The following is a 19,870-nucleotide window of genomic DNA, read 5'->3' as shown; positions in this document are numbered from 1 at the left end:
AACAGAAAGCTTGCTGGGTAACAGTACTTAATGAAACACGGCTTTCAAAACTACATGAGAAAGTTAAAAGTAATCAGCGTATCAAGGCTTTCCAGCTTTACTGAAAACACTTTCTCTTAGAATAAAACCCAAAGCTTTTCCTTGTTAAAAATCTATGTAAAGAAAAGAAAAATTCATTACTAACTTCAGTGAAATTTCGTTTAAGAACATAATGAATGCCAATTATTTCTGAAGTTATTCTTCAGAAAATTTTTTAACACGACAAAAAAAAAGTTGTTCAGACATGATAAGAGTGTTACCTGTCTGACTAACATTCCATGTTCTTAAAATTCTTTTGTTAAATATAAAATAAATTTCATAACGTTCTGCTACAACATTTGGCTTTCCAGTTGTATTGTCAACTCCACTTTTCACTATTTACTTCATCTTCCCTTCCCATGTTTTTATCCCATATATTTACTGTCTTGCCATGTACATATAAAATTTGACAGAGAGAGTACGTTAATTACCAGAGTTTTTTCTACTAATATCATCTGTACCCTTTAGTAAATACTACACAAGACAGCCTTAGGGTCTTAAATACAAATTTTAAGCCTGTACTATTAAGCAATAATCAACTCCACATCAGGGGTTTTTTGTTGGGGGGGGGAGGTTGGGTTTTTTTTTTTTTTTTTTTTTTTTTTTTTTTTTTTAAGTTTAGAGCTGTGTTTTTCCTGCTGTTTATTCACTATGCTTAATTCCATTACACAAAAGTACAAACTGAAAGAGCCCCCAGGCTGCATGATAAACATAACTGAATATTTTCACATTAATATTAATAATTTTAATAGATGGTCAAATGTCCTAGAAAGAACTGTATTTAAACAAGTACCACCAGTTTAGCTAGCACACCTAAGGAGATTAATCTAAAATTTGAGTACTATAGAATTTAATGGCAAATCTTATTTCTTCTTAAGCAGTAATACATACTACAAATTTTAACAGAATTTAGAGCAATTGTGTAACACACTTTGAATACTTCAAGAGAAAGAATCACCCAAAACTTCAGGATCTGCAGTAACTAAAGTGAGCTGTATTCCATTACTTGAAAGTAATGAGATTAGAACAAATGTGGTTTACAGACAGTAATCATTATCTCCAGAGTTGAACATAAATACACAGCTACGATGTTGGCTTTGGTCTCTCCAAAGAAAAGCCTATATGACAGAAAACACTAAAATTTCATTCTTCATCATGCAACAGTATGCACGCAAACACTTTATCATGCAGCAGTGTGATAAAGCAAGTGCAGCCATCAGCAAAAGACACAGTGGAGATAATGATTAGTTTTGTAAAACAGACCTACCCCACACTTCTGCACATCACGGGAATAACTAGCAAGCTTACGAGCACCAAGAGAAGAACAGAGCTTAGCCTGAACCAAGTAAACTGCCCTAAATGCACCTACTTCTCACACAGAGGCTAGCACTGTACAACATCGAGTAAAGACACCATGGAGGCAAGCCTGCACAAACTTATTTGTATACCTAACATTAAGGCCCACAGTCATCTTATTAAATATACTCTTGAAGTTAACCTTGTGACTTTTTAATGCAGTGAAATTGCACTGATCAGATGTTCTATTACATGCCTTTTCTACATGTATGCTATAAGTCATGAACACCACCAACAATTAAATAATGAGCATATGCACAGCTGGAAGACACAAGCAAAGAATATTTAGAAAGTACCAATTATATATCAAAATAGTTAACAGAGGGAAAACTGGCATCTTGAGCAAAAAGTTAGTGTCTCTATAAACTATAATTCAATACTACTTACTTTACATTTATCTCCAACTGAGTATTGCATGCCAGCAGCAATAGAAAAATCTTGTTTTTGCTGATCTGTAAATACATTAGCAGTAATACACTGTCAGTTTAAATACAGCAAAAGAGTTACTTTCTTGATGCAGTAAAAATGCAAACCAGAAGTTCAGGCCCTAAATCTGCATGCTGACCCATGTGAGGAACACCACTGCCTAAACCCAAACTGCCATTTGCATCACTGTTCTTCAAGAGGGCTTCACTTTATATATCAGCTTGCAAAAGTTTGAACTTTTAAGTGTTTGATTACTTACCCCATTTGGATTGGAGCCAAACATCATATTCAACATTTCTGTAAACTGATGGATTGAGTGATTTAAGAACTTTTTTAGGTAAGACCAACAAGGTAGGATTCCCATTGCTCTTAAGGTGCTGTATGAAACAAAACAAAGTGCTAAATGGCCAACTACATAAAGATATACAGTTTTCCATTTTTCAATCATAGTGCTCAAGCTTTAAACTGAAATATAAAGAAGCTGAAAATACATAAAGCATAAAGAGCTTTGAAAAAATAATTTGATAGTGTTCTTTTAACCATACCAGAACAAAATTAAGAACTAAGCAGCATTAAAAAGGACACTATCCACCTTTTGGCACATCAAAAGCAAACATTACTTTTCAAATAAGTAAGTAGTTTTTAAGATATTACATGTTAGGAAAACTAGAAACTCAAGATACTCTCATGAATATTAAACACTGAAAAATATAGCAGAGTACAAGTTATTAGGAAGAAAATAAATCTTAACATATAAATACCTTGTTGCCAGAAAGAGACTTCAATCCATTCATATCACTAACTGTTGTAGCTTTACTTCTGCAAAAGTACAGAAGCGAGCTGTGGTAATACAGTATTACTAAGGCCTGGAAATCAGGTAAAAAACATCTTGGAAGTGGATAAAAATACTGAAACTACGACTCTCTACATATTTTTCCACAATAAGCATACCACAGAACATCTTCACCTCTTAAAATGAAAAAGCTAAGTCTAAAACAAGTACTACATTTCTATATCATATAAAGCTAAAAATAAGACTTTTGTTTCTAAGTACAAGTTTTAGGAAGTCTAACTTATGTGTACTGACTTAGCCATCACTTAAGAAAAAAAAAGGGGGGGTGGGGCAGGCAAGGGAAAAAAAATTCCTTTAAAATTTTTGCAAGAAAAATGTAGCAAAAGCAGACACACACACCAAAAAACCCTCAAAACCAAAAACCAGTCCATTAGTTAATTGGCATCAGGCACCCTAATTTACTCTTATTTTCCACACCTGACATCACTGGAAAATTTCTTTCACAGAGAAAAAACAACTATTTCTCCCCACAGCAGTTGTAGGCAACTGTCAGCATTAATTTCTCCTAAAACCAAAATAAACTATTACATTTAATAACAACATAATTGAAAAGTTCACATTTATAAAATGAAAAAGATCTGGAAAACTAAGTAAAGTTGACTTCAGCTTGTTTCATTAAGACAAGCAAAAAAATTTAAAGACTTCATAAACACAGCAAAGTGTTTGTAGTTTGGGTTAACGACGTCAAGAGTCACACACACTAGCTCTTGCATCATAAGACATACGGTTTAAATAAAAAACATGGAGTTTGACAGTGTCAACTGAGTATATGACCTTCATTTACAAAGGTGCTATGGAGGTTAGCAGTATATTTTCTTATGAATCCCAAAGATACAGGGTAATGCTACTGCATGAGGCCCAGGAAAGCTCCAAGAACAGAAAGGGATAGAGAAGATTTCCACTCTCTGACATTTAACCATAATAATCATTCCCCAAGGCAGAAATACTTCGTATTTTAATTGGAAGTGTTCCCTAGTATTTTTTTTTCCCCAAACAAGAAAGGAAGCTAATCCCTTTCCCAGAACTTAGTTTTCTTTCTGTGGTGATTTCTGTCATCTTCCTTTCTGTTGTTTTCAGCTTGAGGAAAAAAACACAGCTCCCAACATCTCAAAGAATTTCTTCTGCCATGTGCCACACAGACTACAGCAGAGCCCCCAGAAGGACTTTAATGACATTCAGCAGGAAGAGGGGACATGATGCACTAATATAGCATAATCTCCATGGCTTCAATGGAATTTCATACGAGCCAGGGTTTTAAGAACAGTATTAAATAGAAGAAAAACTGCCAATACGTAAATGCAAAAATGGCACTGTCAAAGACTTACTGTGCAAAAAGAATCAGTAGGTCAAAACCTCAAAGCTAGCTAGAGCATCCAGGTCCAGCAAAAGGAATATAAACCCACAAATATAATCACTTCATAAAGATCAAGGAACAAAATGGAGCAAGCTACATCTGTATTTCTCCATTAGCTACATCTCAAGCAGGCATTTCAGCCCCAAGATGTGGGAGCAACACAACTTGGATTAGATTCCTGTAACTCTACCCAGTTGCAAGAGTGAGCCAAGTCATTCTCATGGAGTTTACCACGCCAAACTGGCACCCTGACAATTCTCCCAGGGGATTCTGCTATTTTAAACGGGAAGAGGGACATGTTGCAATGGCAATATTCCATCATGTAAAGAGACCCAAAGCTAGACTGCAGGAAAAACAGAGGAACCAGAACCCTGTCCTTAGGTACAGTGAAGATTACGTATTTCATTCTTTCATAGTTCTAACCTTACCCCTTTGTGTTTCTCTTCTTAGTAATTTGTAAAGGTTTTCAACCCTGTTAGATTCTACTACCCACCAGAAATTCAGAAAACTCATTTACCATGTATTACTCACAGGCATCTTACATTAACTTTTAAATTGCATTTACCTGTAGTTATCATCTTCTGAATCTGAAGCAGATACTTCACTGCTACCATTACTTTCCTCTGTCACACCAACAGCACTAAGTTCTGCTATGATTTTCTTTACATCCGTATCAAATACTTTCTCATACAGCAACTCATACAGCAGAGCTGGGGAAGGGGAGGAGAAAGCAGAAGGGCAAAATCAGTTACAAGGTAAATGAGATTTTACACCACCATTACAGATGCATTTCAAATGACTTCAATCAAAGCAAGCAAGCATTTTGATGTGTTAACTGAAGCAGTGAAGGCATTAGAAGCAAAACCAGCTGCAGCTACTATGGCTTAATAGGTATGCATGAAACTACTAGAAATGAGGTCTCTTGACAGGCAAATTTGGCCTTAGCCTTATAACTCTGCACATAGGCAGAGTATTCATGAAGAATGAGAATCCTTGTAGGGAGTGTCACAGTGACCCATCAAACCTTTGGGCATTTCTGCAATCTAGTAAGGAAAACAATAATCCATGAAGACAGTTATTTTTTGCACATGTTACCCCCATGGTTTCTGTGACAAGTTACACATGCAAGGATAGTTTTAATGCAAACAATTTGTTTTCTAACAGACTGAAATACAAAATTAATACTAGAATGCTGACCAAAGACAATGCAACAGATTATAAATTAGTACACCAACATTTTCTGTTTACATTACACCACCCAGACTGAAAGACGCAGATAAGTCTTCTCCTCTTGGTATATAATCCGCTTTGTCAAGAATCAGGACACAATAGAATTCATGCTCTTGCAAAATCATACAGTCATTGACAATTCAAGTGGAAAACTAAGGTACTAAAGAATGACTATAAAAAAAACTTTCATATAGAGCCTTTTCCTGAAACCTGATGGTGATAATTTTAATATTTTTGGTAAAAATACGTGCTTTTAACTAATCAACATAATACTTACACTGGCACAGAGCAGCCTTTTCCGAATACTCTATGGGATAAACAATATCATAGTGGTTTCCATTTGAGAAGCACAGCAATACCTGTTACAAAAATCGTACAGATATTTTAGGTTTTGCCTCTCACTTGATTTGTCATATGAGCACTACCTTTAAAATTCAATTTAACATACCAATGTGCTTTGTTATCTCTGAGGATCTGAAAGTATCAATAAAACGATCAAAATGTTTAGTAGATGTTCTTTAAACCAAAAAGAATTTGACCAAAAGTCAAAAAGAATTTAAGATAGAGGTAGCTACGTGAGTTAGCACTTGTAAATTGATTTTTACAGAATTTTATATTACTAGGAAGATATACCACACCCCAAATATGGACCATCTATTTAAAAATAAGTAATACATATATTAACAGAATAGCTGCCTCAAATATGTACAAAAGAAATTGTTAAAATTGAATTCTCAGAACATTTAATTGCGCTAAATAATAAAACTCACATGAAATTATTTGCTGTTTATAGAGTAGTCTTAATTCAGCCTTTCACAACAGCCATAATTATTTTTTTTTTACCTTATCAGAAAAGCCATTTTCCGTTACATGTGAAGGAGAAGCATTTGGTTCCCGGTATATTATGAAATCTTTCCTGAGAAAAAAGTAGCAGTTAAGAACTAATGTAAAAATTAATAACTTGAATACTCCAGTTTTTATTGATAAGTTCAAGGAACATACATAACCACAGAAAACACCTAGTGGAAAAGAATACTGAAAATTATGAGTACAACTATCACTGCTCAAAAAAAGGCTTACTTTTATGAAAGCATATACTAGAATAAGATGTGCTGGCACAGCATGCACAGAGCCAATAGCAAGTAAAACAAATTTCCAGACACCACTTCCTGGAGCTGTGTCTAGAAAGATGATGGCTCCTCAGTCCTGGAGAAATTCATTACACTTTGCCATTTCAAAACCCACCAGAACAAAGAGGAGGTTGGTTTTACGAACAGAGACAGGAAACAGTGATAAGTTTCCAGAAGGTGAGCAATGGCTTAGGCTAAACCTGTACTAGCAGACTGATTACATGCGTGCGAGAACCCTTTTGGGCACAGAGGCCAGCTAACAGATCAGCCCATGCCTGTACTCAGAAACTCTTCTTGCCTCCGAAACCAAGTTCTCGTGCTCAGAAGGGTCCACACAACATTTCTGCCCCCAAACAGCACGCTGTGGCAGCTGAGCCACTAAGGAGCATGCCAAAAGCCCAAGAAACCGTCAGTGGGCATTGCCTGAGTATCAGCTATTATAACCAAGTCTCCACCACCTCTGAAAATCATGCCCTCCACATGTCCCAGTTTTTTTTCCACATGCAGCGAGGAGAATCTTTTCCTGCATTTTAAAATGGATAATACCCTGCAAAAAAGACATTCAGAAGGCTCAGTTTCCCTTTCTCTTTGGACAAAGACTCCAGCAAGTCTGGAGTCAAACAGCACATTGTGTTCGTTAGACTCAAATTGCTGGATTTAAAGTGGCAAAGAAACCCCTCTGTTGTCTCTTCAACTGACAGAATGGAATCAAACTTTTCGGGAAGCTTGGACCGAACCAGCAGACAGCGTGCTGTTGCAGTGTTGGCAGATACGCATCATCAAGGGTGCCAGTCCAGCATAGTTTTTCAAAACAGGTTTAGAAGAGTTTGAATCGCTGCAAACTAAGTTTCGGTACCTCATTACATTTAAGAGGATTAAAAATACCATAAATGAAGAGTTGAGCTACTACAGTTAAGCAAATTTAGAATTTACACTCCACACTTACAATTCTTTTATCTTGTTAGATTAAAAACCATAAAAAGTTGAACAGGATATAAAGTGACAAATACAGGAAAACCCACAACTGATACTGACGTGACATGCTATTTGTTTTTTTATTTTCTAAAAACTGAAAGACTATCAATGTTGCTACTTGTTTTTCTGCTATAATCAATCTCTGTCATGATCTTAAATTTAATTATTTTCTGTTTTATCCATAATCCTCCCTTTGCGTTCTTTGCTTGACAACCTATCACTTCCTTCAACTTCTTGCTTGCTCACACAAGCAAAAGTTTAATTAGTCTTGCAAAATGATTAAGTATATTCACAGGTGCAGTTTTTAGATTAAAAAACCACACCTTTCTACAGCAACTCAGAAAAAGCAATTCTGAGAGGAAAAGAATTTTATAGCTCAGGGACCCACCCGCTTCAGGGAGGCAAGGAAAATTTACTAGATAACCAAATTATACTTGTGACAGATCTGAGGAGTGGAAATGAAAACAAACCTATTCACGCTGCCTTTCTATCCTATGCTTGAAAAGTTTAAAACTCTCTCACTTCTCCACTTGGCACAAACAGGAAATTCATACTTCTGCTTTCCTTGAATCTGCCAGCATGCAGAAAGGGAAGCAACTCTTTCTCCCAACCTTCATCACCATTGCTACTTTCCCAGAGCCTCTAAATTGCCTTTTTAATGGAAGCCAGTCTTCCCAAAACAAGCATGGCAGTTGAACACAACAACTGTTGTGTTCAACTCTGCAGTGAAACACTACATGGAGTTGCAACTATGCCACAAAAGCCTCCTCACGCTTCCAAGGGAAATCTAAAAAATACTATTATCAACCAGGATTTGTCTCTGTATTCATTTATCAGCTGTGGTCCTGGATACCAAGGTATCATGACTTCAAAATAAACTGCTTCTATTTCATGAGAATACATTTCTCATGGCCAGAAATACAACAAACAGAAGACCACAACCATACAGTTCCAATAAAGCATGCAATTTTGTTGACTTGAGTTACGTCCCTCTACACCCTGTCTCAATCTAACCATCAGACCTTCTCTTTAAGTCTCTTCAGCCAAACCTTACTCTGACTTTCAGTTCAGTCCTGTTCCACCTATGCAGCACGTGCAACTCTAAACTGTCCCATTAACTACATAAACTGCAGAGATAGAATTTCATGCAATTTCCCACACTTAGCACTCATCTAAGTACCTGAAAGTAATTTAACTAGTTTGTTTCTTTCCTCTTATCAACTGTGTCATCAAGAGTCAGAGTACAAAGAAAGTCACTAATTTACATAAGCATTCTGAAATATTGAATTTTAACTGGTTTAGAAACAGCAGGGAGAGAAGATGCTGTACATTGCTCATTCCTTTACACAGTAATAAGAAAGCAGTTATAAATATTCAGCATATTGTTTTATACTACTTTGTGAAGAAAGATTAATATATAGGATTATATCTAATAAAAACACATCAGCAAAACTGGTCATCACCAAGAGGAATGTTTGTCTATGCACAAATACCGAAACATTTATTAAGAATAGCTCAAGCTATGGCCCTTGACAAACTCGTACTATTTCATCTATACTGATAGGGTGGAGAAAGGAAAATTTATACAAAAAATAGAATAAGCTACAGCAGTACACCAGGTAGTCTTATACCAGTACATACAACTCCATACCAGGGGAGGTGTGAGAACAGCTTTCTAGCATACAGCCTACAATACTCACATCACTAAGCTACATCAGAGCATTTGTACAGAGGTAATAAAGAAATGGGTACAGCCCACCACATAGCAATAGTGTTAATATTAAAGCCTTGGTGAGAAATAAGAAAAGCAATTTTAACAGAAAAATTAAGCTATGAAAATTAACAAAATATGAACTGTATGACTCTACCCACAATTAGTTGTGCAGGTGAGATGCATGACATTATCGCAAACCTGCATTCAAAATCCCAGATTAAATGTCATTTTCAAAGCTCACTTTTCTATTTTTATTTGATACCTTGACAGCTGCAATTTTCAAAGCATATTTGTGATTTTCTGAAGAACTACGGTATAACATATAATTCCATCTTTGCTATTCCAACTCATTAACTAACAAGACAACTGAACTGATCTCAATAAAACATATTTAAAGGTTTTCTTACTTGTACATAAGAGAAAGGGCACTTATTTCTACTTGTCCAACCCATTCCTGTATCGAAAAAAAAAAATGAAAGTTCAATCAAACACACAATTATTACACTTCCTCATGTGTACATCAAGAGAAGCAATAAATTATTGTCAAAAAAACCCCATCACTGAGTCTGGAGTTCAGCTGAGACACTTTGACTGTATTTGAACGTTTTCTGAAATAACAATAACTATTCCAGTAACATTAAGGGGTACAAGCTAGAGGGATTTTTTCCCAAAGTAGAAACTAATCAGTATGAAGACTGAGAGAACTAAAACCAATCACATAAATGCAGATCTGTCATTGAAGAGTATGATTTTGAAAGGTGATACAGTGGTGTTTTAGGTTGGGGTTTTTTTGTTAAACAGCAGCCTAGCTTTTCAAAATGATTTTTGAAAAAAGTGAGTGTGAGATTTATCAAGTGCTTTTAAAAATCTCTACCTTCAAAACTGTCTGGTTTTGTGGGCCTTTAGCTATAGATGAAATGGAAAAAGAACCTTGAAGCTTAACCCTCATGCCTGAAACACAGATAACTTCCATAAAACTATCTTGACACAGTCTTGTGCTCCAACACAAAGTAGACAGACCATTTCCAAACACCCAAATTAAACTTGTGATAGTTGCATTTCTCATGCAAGCAGCTGTATATCGATACCTGAAGATCAAAAATCTGCCCTTTAAAGCTGTTAAACACTGAAGTGTCAGTAATACCACAACCCAGACTCAAATCATAGAAAAGTAAAAGTTGTTTCTTCCATTACCAGCCTAACCGCTGTACTGTGCTCCAGTAGGATGTGACTAGATTCTTCTCTTTTTTTTTTTAACTGTTTTTTTTCTTTTTTAAATTCTTACTAAATTAAAAATTACTGAAATTAAGTTTGGGGCAGGAATTTGTAGCAGTTCAATTTTTTTTAAATAATTTTTTAAATCCTCATGACAATTTTCAAATATAGAATAACAATATTAATTTCTCTGATAATGTAAAAAAGCTACTGTATGCTTTATTTTTCAGTAAGATTTTTTTAAACATTAGTAGACATCTACGAAAAAGACATTTTCCTTACACACAGTGTAGTGCTGTAAACCATTCACATTGGCATAGTTCGGTTCAGAATAAGTTCTACTGGAAAACGGCCTGATTTACCATTTAGAATAGCATATAACCCCAGGATTTGACTAACAAAGCTTTGCAATTAAAAATCCTAGAATAAACAAAGCAAGACAGAAGCAGAATAGGCCAACACCCACTTTTTTCTTCCTTCCACCGCTCATTTTGGAAACTGAAATAAAGAACCATCTGGTTAGCCATTCTAACTAGGGATGCTGTAGGCATGGTGGGGGGAGGGGGGGAATCATGCTTTGATTTCTAGGAGGGGAAATTTAGTAGAGTTTATATACAAGCACTTAAAAAAATTAAACAGATTTTGCAATGTTGTACTACATAGTTCTCTTTTTCTCTCCCCTCAGCTTACACAAATTGTTAACTCCTTAATAAAAATATTAAAATTAAATTGGGGGAAAAAAAAAATTTGCTTCAAATCAGCATCTTCATAAGAGCCTGTGGCTGCTGTTCATGAAATCCCTTACACGAGTAACTGTGCCTTCATCACCTAAATTTTTAGACCTTTATTCAAGGCTGTCTTCAAGAAAAAGCTAGCCACACTATGTTTCTTGGCATTTGCAGAGGCTAGAAATGTTTGGATACAATTTTGAGGAATAACAGGTTTAAAACAAGACATAGAAAAAAATTCCCCAAATCATTTTACAATAGACAGTACACACATAAAAGTATATATTCACATAATTCAAAAACCTCTTAAGCTCAGTCAAAAACATTTGTGAGAAAAAAATCCCAATTACCCATTAACTTCAACAAAAATACTGCTTTCTATTATAAATAGAGTTTAACATACCTGTGGATTTTCCAAACATTTTAAATACTCTTCAAATGGCCCCTCTATGAACTGTATTAAAAAAAAGTAATAATTATTTTTATTAGCGAAGCATATAGAATCCCCAGTCTATGACCCACTGTACCAATGGGAATGTACCATTTGAAATTTAATACTATCCTGCTCTCAAAGAGCTTACAATCTAAGTATAAAGCAATGTAGAGATGAGGGAATAAATGGTCAAACATATAGGTCTGCATTCCAGAAAATAACCACATAAACAGCTTTTGCAGTCATCACACAATCCAAAACAAAACAAACAAACAAAAAACCCAACAAAAAAATCCAGCAGCCAAACGGGAAAATCTGAAAGAAAGCAAAGACACTGTCAAGTAGATGTTCGTGGGCAATTCAACCCAGGCATGCACAGCATCACTGGAGAAAGCATGTGTGGGTTTATTCAAGTATCTTGTTAAAAGAAATAGGCAGCAATGGACACTCAGAAATGGGAGTCACATTTCTGTAGCACCCAAGTAGCGGTAAGATATAGTACAGGCAAATCATAAAGCACTTTTTCCTCTTTTCTGTATCACTTCAAACAAACTGCTTTTACTTTCAGTGAAAGCATGCAAATAATTGGGCTACACTGTAAGTGCCAGGCTAAGAAAGTAATCCTTCAGCTGCACTCCTTAACACGCACGAAGAGGCCAAATTCACATTTGTCAAGGCCAGAGAAAGATGCTACAGTAATTTAGACATGTTAACTTCAAAGTGTTTCAGCCATGCTGGCCAACAGAGAGGCTGTATTTAAAAAAAGCTATTTAGACACAATCTGCTCAATTTAATTAAAATAAAGATCCACAAACAAAGAAGTAATTCCCATTATGAACTTAAGCTACAAGCTGGATGGCCTCTTTACCCATAGTGATTAAGAAACAAGGTAATAAGGAAAACTGAGCAGAGCAGTGAGATTAAAAGTTCTGCTTCAGCCATTTTGAACCTGGCTGGACAGTGTTGTTCATGAGAAGAATAAAAAAGTCTGGCCAAAGCTTTTAATTTAGGCAGAAGCACTCAGGCATGAAGTTAAGAGGCAGATCAGTAAAACATGATCACAGACAGCAGTTGTTTTGTGTGTCAAAATTAAATGATCTAAAGATAATGCACTGAGGAAGAAAGGAAGGGCACCAGAAAGTTCTCATAGGAAACTGAAGAGTTAAAAAAAGACAATGAATATAAGACAGCAGCAATCAAAGATAACACTTCAAGAAAGTATGAGGATAAAAATGAAGATGGTTACACACAGTCACCTGAAACTTTGATTATAGCAGTATCAATCGAACAAAAGAGACAGAAGTCCAAGCTGAAATGGTTACAACAGGCAGAGGGAAGAGGAACTTCAATGGGTACCACCAGTACATGTCAATACAGCGTAACCACTGAGAGGGCAGATGAGTAAATAGTTGAACTAAGAGATTAGGGAAAGAGGCATTTGTTGTTTATTTTAAGAGAGAGAAGTTAACAATGCTATATTCCAGATGGAAAACATGAAGTATAGTAAGAGAGATGGGGAGCAAAGGAGATCAGCAGAGCTGAAGTGAGGTACCTGAGGGAGTAGGAACATTAGGAAATGAAAAGAAATATGAAACACCTCAACCTTGTACATGAAATGCCTATTCTGAAAAATGACAAGAAACTTTTGAAAAAAGAGACTTTTCAGAAGGACAGCAAAGATGGATAGAGGAGAGGTCATACCACTTGGATCAAGTCTGAGGAAAAAAAGAACAGTGAGACTGGGAGTCTGCAGGAGAGAGACCAAGACAGTAAAACCAGCTAGGGTTGACAAAGCAGTAACCCAGCTGAGAAGATGCCAGAACCAGGGAAGGGAAACAACACACATGTAGAGTCAAGAAGGGTCAAGATATTTCCAAAAACTACACAATACAAGAGGAAAATAGAAGCAGAGAAGCAGATATTGCAGTGAGTGGACTACTTCTGTAAAGAAAGGGACTGAAGTCAGCAGTGAAAAAATAAAATAAAATAAAAAAGGGAGAGAGATCTAAGAGTTGGTAAGTCCTCAGATGGACTGGAAACAAACAAACAGTCCTGGCAAATGGAAACCGACAAGTCAGAGCTGCATTCTCCCAGAGAAATTCACTGTATTTTATGTCTTTCATTCTTGACAACTTCCACATTAACAGTGATCAGTCACATTTGAGCATAGGGCACTCTGTCAGAAATTACAGCAAATACACAGACTCTTATTCCTGCTTTCCTTCTCTTCCCTATGCCAATGTGCATCTAAACAGCCTTTTTATTTTGGGTCCGGGTAAATTTAGAACAGAAAAAGAGAGCTGAGTAATAATGCTCTAGTAACAAATGCTTACACATACTCCAGTTTTGGCTATCCTGGAAATTAGTTAAATGGTATATACCCTAGAACACATACAAACACAAACAGGAGCACCATTATTTATTATTGTTCTTTTAAAAGGAAGAAAAAAAGGATTTTATAATGTTAACACTGACGACATTGGCCAAATATAGATCAGTATCAAAATATTTTATGTCCAAAACACAATGGCAATGCATAATAAATTGTAGACCCTAAAACAATTTTCACTGATCTCATCAGTCAAATCCCTTATATATTGTAAAAGCAATTAAATAGAACAATAAGAACATTTTATGACCTTTATTAAAATAGGCATTATACTAAAATAAAATCCAGATTTTGGTAGCTCCACTACAGACTATTAAAGAAAGTTTGTTTTGGTTTTTGATGAGCATTAAAAACTCTTCGTACCCCACATCCCTCCAGTGCAAGCAGTATGCAGGTCTTTCTCCAGGCTTATGAAAATTATTTACTACCACACATGTGCCAATTAATTTAAAGAGCACTCACTAGTAAAAAGCATCAACTAGTAATAGCTATGATGAATACTGTCACAAACAGCAGAACATACTTTAGAAAAATGGAAGGAATAAAATACCATTTTTTTAAATGCTCACAAAGAAAACAAAAATACTTACTGCTTCAAATTTCTCCCTATTTTTCCGAAGATAGTCTACACAAGCCATCCTAACATCAATATGCCGAGACTGAGAGTGTAACACCTACACAGGGAGAAACGGAAGAAAGTGACACTCGTTCTTAGGAGTTTTGATGATGGGTCACAAATAATTAATGACTGTTGTCTAAATACAGGCTTGAAATACTCTATTTTTAAAAATATTTAAAATGCATATTCATTCAGTAACAACATCTTTATGCAGGTGAGACCTCAATTACTTCTTCAAAAATTAAGTGCCTACAGAATTCACAATTTACTAAATTCAAAAGTTCAATTTTATGAGGATTTACTGAACGAAAGGAATAGCATTTGTTGTCATTCTTTAACCAACTCCTTTGTAAAGGACTTCAATTAATTGAAGAAGTAAGTTACCGCAGGAGCGGATGAGGAAATCAACTACCAACATGCACTTGTTCAAATGAAATCCAATCAAATCTAAGAGAGCGCAGGGTTACTTTCTCTTGACTTTAAGAGGTGTAGGTCTGTTGCCCAAATACTGATTTGGAAGCCAGGAATTCAGATCCCAATATGACACCTGCATTCCACCTCCTGTTCAAATCTCTACTGGAAAAAAAAAAATATTACTTTCATCATAGGTTCAGAGTTATCTCTAACATGACTTTGTCTGCGTCCTTACTACAATGTAGGGAAGCTCCAGTCAATTTAAGTTGCAGCCTCTCTTGCAATCCTTACACACTACCCTCAATTTAAAACACTTCCAAATTCAGATCAGTTCAGTTTTTCTGCATGAAGAGTACAGAGATCAGGCCAAATTTGTGGATAAACAGCTACTAACTTTGAATTAAAGACCTTCCTTTTAATAAAATAAGAATGAGATGTTAAAAATTTAATGAATAGTTGAAAAAAGTTCTATATACACTGGAGTGCAGGAGAAACCTTCTATATATATTAAAGACACCAGAATATCAATGTATATTCATTGATTATTCCCTTGAAATAAAACCCACTCACTTCAGATCAATAGTGTTTGCTTGCCTTAACTTGTAAATTCAGTGAGGAAAGTAATTAAAGAAAAAAAAAAAAAAAGAGTGAACTGTGTATAATTAGCACAGGAATCTGGGCTCCCACAATCAGAAGCACCAGAGCTCCCACTGCTGTTTGTTTGTATTTAAGACAAGATGACGCTGTCACTTTTTTCCTTTAACAGTAACACTGAAATGGGGGAGGGGAATTCAACAGGAAGAACTGAAAATAAATTCTCTAATTTTATAGTAAACTAATTAACAAAAGTAAGAACCAAGCTTTTCAGCTCTTTCCACTAAATTCCATTTCCTAAACAGTCTCATTCAAAGCAGCTGTACCCAAATCCTGAAATCTTACACTGAAAAAAGCTCTGGGGAGGCAGTGGAAGGTCAAAACAGGTAACAATTTCTTGATGACAGAAGGCGGCTGTACACACAGAACTCCTCTCACCCCGCAAGGCAAAAATTAATTTTTTTTCCCCTGGCATACGACTGTGTAACCTTAACCTATACTCGTCTGCATTTTAACACTAATTATCACCCACTAATGAGATCCACTTCCCATGCTTTCACGCGAAGTAGCTTTGTTTATGTAAGCAGTTACCTGTTCTGCCACAGCCCTGAAAAGACAAGATCCATCCTTGGCAACTCTTTTTCTGTACAAGCCCTGAGATCGCAAGTAGCAGTCCATAGAAGCGTCCCCAGGGGCGTCCATGCCGCTGCCTTGACGACTCTGCTCCCCGCCGTCGGGTTTGCACGCCGCCTCCATGTTTACGGCTTCACGCTGTGGAGAGTCGCTGCACCTCTCCTAGCCCCACATGGCAAGGTAAACCCGCTGAGCAGCTATAGGGCCGGCTAAAGAAACCAGCAGCAGGTGGGGGAGGAGAGCGCTGGCCCCTCAGCACTCGAGGTAGCAGCAGCAGCAATAAGAAAAGCAGCTGGTCTCACGTTATCAACTTGCATGTGGGAATCGCGGAGAGAAACTGCAAAGTTTTACTCCTCAGTCTGGACTTCCAGCTCCATAAAAACCGTCGCTTCTAGGCTTCTCTAGGGGGCCGGGCGGCAGCTCCCGGACACGGCTCCGGCGGGGTCCCGGTCCCACTTCTCCCTCGGGGCGGCGATTCCTGGCGGCTTCCGCAGCCCGAGCGCGCAGCCGGCCTGCCAGGCGGAAAACAAAAGAGAAAGGACATGTGCTACCGCCGCCGGGGAGAGGAGGGAAAAAAGAAGCGTAACCTGGCGTTTATTTTCACTTTCAGCCCGGGCGCTTCTGGGAGCGGTAGTCCCGGAGGAGGGGGAAGAAGCGGGAGCCGGGCGGACACAGCGCCCGGGGCCGGGCCACCCCCGGGGGGCCGCAGCGGCCCGGGAGCGGGGGGCAACACCCGCCGCGCCCCTCTTTCGGGGGCGTCAGGGCTTGGCTGTTAGCCCTGCACAGAGTCAGGCTCATTTCATTCCGTAACAACTTTTTAGTTTTAGAACTAACACCGGGACGTCTGACACCTAAGCCATAGATATGTGGGGTTTGTGGGTTGGGGGTTTGTTTGTTTTGCCCCCCCCCAGATTATATTGTAAGATTATTTTTGAAATCCATCCACCTGCAGGAAAGAAGATGTAAATAAAACTGGGATAGTAACAGGAGGCTTAATTAAAAAGGGATATAAAAAGCCATAGGCATTCAACACAATATACTACTTTTTCTGTATACCACTCTTAGAGGTAAGAAGCAGCAAACACGCATTACAATTGCATGACTAAATTTTGCTTGGCCTTGTAAACAGGCTTTAGGAGGTTTTGGTGCACAAAATGCAACAAGAAAGGCAGCTTTCCAAACCTGTAAGGCTCTTTTTACCTTGGTTGTGCAACCTACCTAGGAGAGAGCGCTACAAAGCTCTCGGTAGCACTAGTGAAGAAAAAAATGCTACCAGTTACTTCCTAGCTTAAATGAACAAATTTAGATGCAAGAAACAGAGGCAAAGACAAGAAGGACTGAAAACCTGGATTTTCACTTTCAGCCAACAGTGACAAGACCAGGGAGGGCTGTGACCTGAGCTGAGATCTGTATATCATATAATAACTGATTGGATAAACAGAAGTTACAAGCCAGGCTGAGTCAGGAGAAAGCGCTCCAGCAGCTCTGTACAAGCAGTATCAAACCCCCTTTTCCTAACAGAAGTCCAGGTTTACCAGGAAGGAGTTGGTCTACTGGAAACAAAAGCAAATTCCCAGGGATCTCTGTAGACAAGGAGAATAGAAACTGAGAGAAGTGAAAGTAAAACCCTAACGGCATCTGAACCTCCAAGACATAGAGAGCTGGTTAGGCAGCACAGGGATGTTTGAGACAAGGAGCGTGAGGTAAAAATACTAGCGAGGGGCTGGAGGGAAAGCTCAAACTTCTCACCAGAAGATGGGAAAGGTCATCTATCAAGACTGAACTATAAACAGTTGCTGCCACTGACTCAGCTACCATATTCACTGAAGAAACTCAGACTAGCAGAGTCCCGCATGTGACAGGTGCTGCTTCTGTACATAAAAGTGATTTGACAAGATGCTTTTGAGACCTATCAAACTAGTGTCCAGTTACATAATTTCTTAGGAATATTCCATTTTTTTATCACCCTATTTGTCACGGTTAGAGACAGAACTATCCTCTAACACGTTCACAAATTTGTCTTCCCTCATATTTAAGCCTTTTGTCACTGTGATTCTAAAGGCCAGTTAGGGGAAGGGCAAATGCCTCTCATCACATCTGTCAGACTCAAGAATGCCTGTACACACAGGGTCATCCAGTATGTAACAGAATGTAAGTGTAGTTCTGATATGTGAAAACACTGAGAAAATTAAAGAATTAAAGTCATACAGTTGTCAGTTCCCTAAAAGCCTGCTCTTTTTGCAACCAACTCCTGAAGTCAATCAAGCAACGGTGACCCACAGATTTCCCCCCCCCCCCCCAAGTACTGCTATACAAGAAGCAATCTACTTCTAAAAAGTTGAAGCTCTCGCTGAAGAAATCTAGCCTGTACCCACACAGTTTCTAAGGCATAAAGAGAAATACATCCACCGAAAGACACCTGAAATACCTCAACGTCAAAATAAATGCTCCATCAATATAAGAATGGCCAAATTATAACTCATGAGTTATTACAGATATTCCAATTAGCAAGTAGCTTTATTAACACTTTCAACCAGCACTTCTACCACAAGCAGCAGCTCCAGCCACAAGTTCCTTCTCTGCACCAACCTCTATTGCCCACACAAGCGTTTCTGCTGCCCATAGCCTGAATCAGCTCAGGAAGCTGACTCAAGCTTAAAAAAAAAAAAAACCCAAACCACCACACATACATACAAAAAAACCCCCCACACACACTTCATTTTTAAACTGAGATTAGTTTGGTGATTCAGTTCACGGCCCGCCTGTGCCAACACCTGGGCCGGCAAAGGTGGGGGGAGGGGGGCAGCCACTGCCTTTACTCATCAAACTGCAACCTTGGAGAGAGGAGACCACTTTTCACCCAGCTTCACACCCGCTCTTTCCCACTTCAGACAGCGCCGGTTCACCAGAAGCCTCCTCCCAACCCGCAAGTCTGGCCTGGGCGACTCGGCACAGGCCAGGGACAGGCACCCGGGCAGGGGCGGCCCCTCGGCCTGCAGCCCGCCGGCCTCCCGGAGCAGGAGCAGACTCACTAGGGCCCTGCCTGCTCGGCGGCCCTCCCTGCGCGGGCACCCGAGCCGCTGCCGAGGGGTGTGGGGCCGGACTCCCCCCCCGGAAGGGCCGCGGCGCGGCTCGCACCCTTCCCCCACCCGCTGACTGGCACTTACCGGCGGAGGGGCGGGCGTCCCCCTCCTCCTCTCCTCCCCCCGGGCAAAGGCTGCAGTGGCGGCAGCGGCGCCGCCCCCTCCTCGCCTCGCCGCGGCCCCAGCGGCAGCGCAGGCACTTCAATCTCCCGCGGCGGCCGCTCTGCTCGCGTCGCTCCCCGATGATGCGGCCGCTGCCAGCCCCGTCCCGGTCTCACCCTGCCGCCTCTCATCACTCTTCGCCGCACGCGCGAGCGAGCGAGAGCGCGCGCCCACACCGCTCCCCCTCCGCCTGCTGTTGGTTTGCCCCAGCGGCCACACCTGTGCGGGCTGCTGCGGCTCGTACCACTTGCCGCACAGGGGAGAAAGGAGGGGGCCGGGGAGAACGCCCAGGTGCTGGAGGAGGGAGCGGCGTTTAGCGCGGGGCTGTTCCTCTGGGCTTTGTCGCTGGGCGGCTTTAAGGAGCCGGATAGCGCCGAGGCGAGCGGCAGTCGCATGTCTCCACCCGCAGGGGGCACGCAGTGGTACAGCCCGGAGAACGTCTCCCCCCCGCTACCCCGCAGGTCCCAGTGCTCGTGTCCGCCGC

The 19,870-nt window shown here is 39.2% G+C and overlaps 1 protein-coding gene across 6 annotated transcripts in view; it reads right to left on the bottom strand.

Moving 5' to 3' along the window:
* Positions 1 to 19,580, bottom strand: part of OTUD4 (OTU deubiquitinase 4) — a 35,158-nt gene extending 15,578 nt beyond the window's left edge. For all 6 annotated transcript variants that reach the window (XM_072862400.1, XM_072862402.1, XM_072862403.1 and 3 more), the window contains exons 1-11: positions 19,309 to 19,580; positions 16,100 to 16,653; positions 14,472 to 14,555; positions 11,463 to 11,513; positions 9,524 to 9,570; positions 6,141 to 6,213; positions 5,575 to 5,656; positions 4,633 to 4,777; positions 2,622 to 2,679; positions 2,120 to 2,237; positions 1,822 to 1,886 (exon numbers count right to left, since the gene is read on the bottom strand). In XM_072862400.1, coding sequence (XP_072718501.1) covers positions 1,822 to 1,886; positions 2,120 to 2,237; positions 2,622 to 2,679; positions 4,633 to 4,777; positions 5,575 to 5,656; positions 6,141 to 6,213; positions 9,524 to 9,570; positions 11,463 to 11,513; positions 14,472 to 14,555; positions 16,100 to 16,264 — 888 coding nt within the window. In that variant the 5' untranslated portion in view covers positions 16,265 to 16,653; positions 19,309 to 19,580. The remainder of the gene's footprint in view (positions 1 to 1,821; positions 1,887 to 2,119; positions 2,238 to 2,621; positions 2,680 to 4,632; positions 4,778 to 5,574; positions 5,657 to 6,140; positions 6,214 to 9,523; positions 9,571 to 11,462; positions 11,514 to 14,471; positions 14,556 to 16,099; positions 16,654 to 19,308) is intronic.
* Positions 19,581 to 19,870: the final 290 nt, after the last annotated feature.

This window comes from Ciconia boyciana, chromosome 5 (genome assembly GCF_034638445.1).
Source record: "Ciconia boyciana chromosome 5, ASM3463844v1, whole genome shotgun sequence".
Taxonomy (NCBI): Eukaryota; Metazoa; Chordata; class Aves; order Ciconiiformes; family Ciconiidae; genus Ciconia; species Ciconia boyciana.
This window is presented reverse-complemented; position numbering and strand designations above follow the sequence as displayed.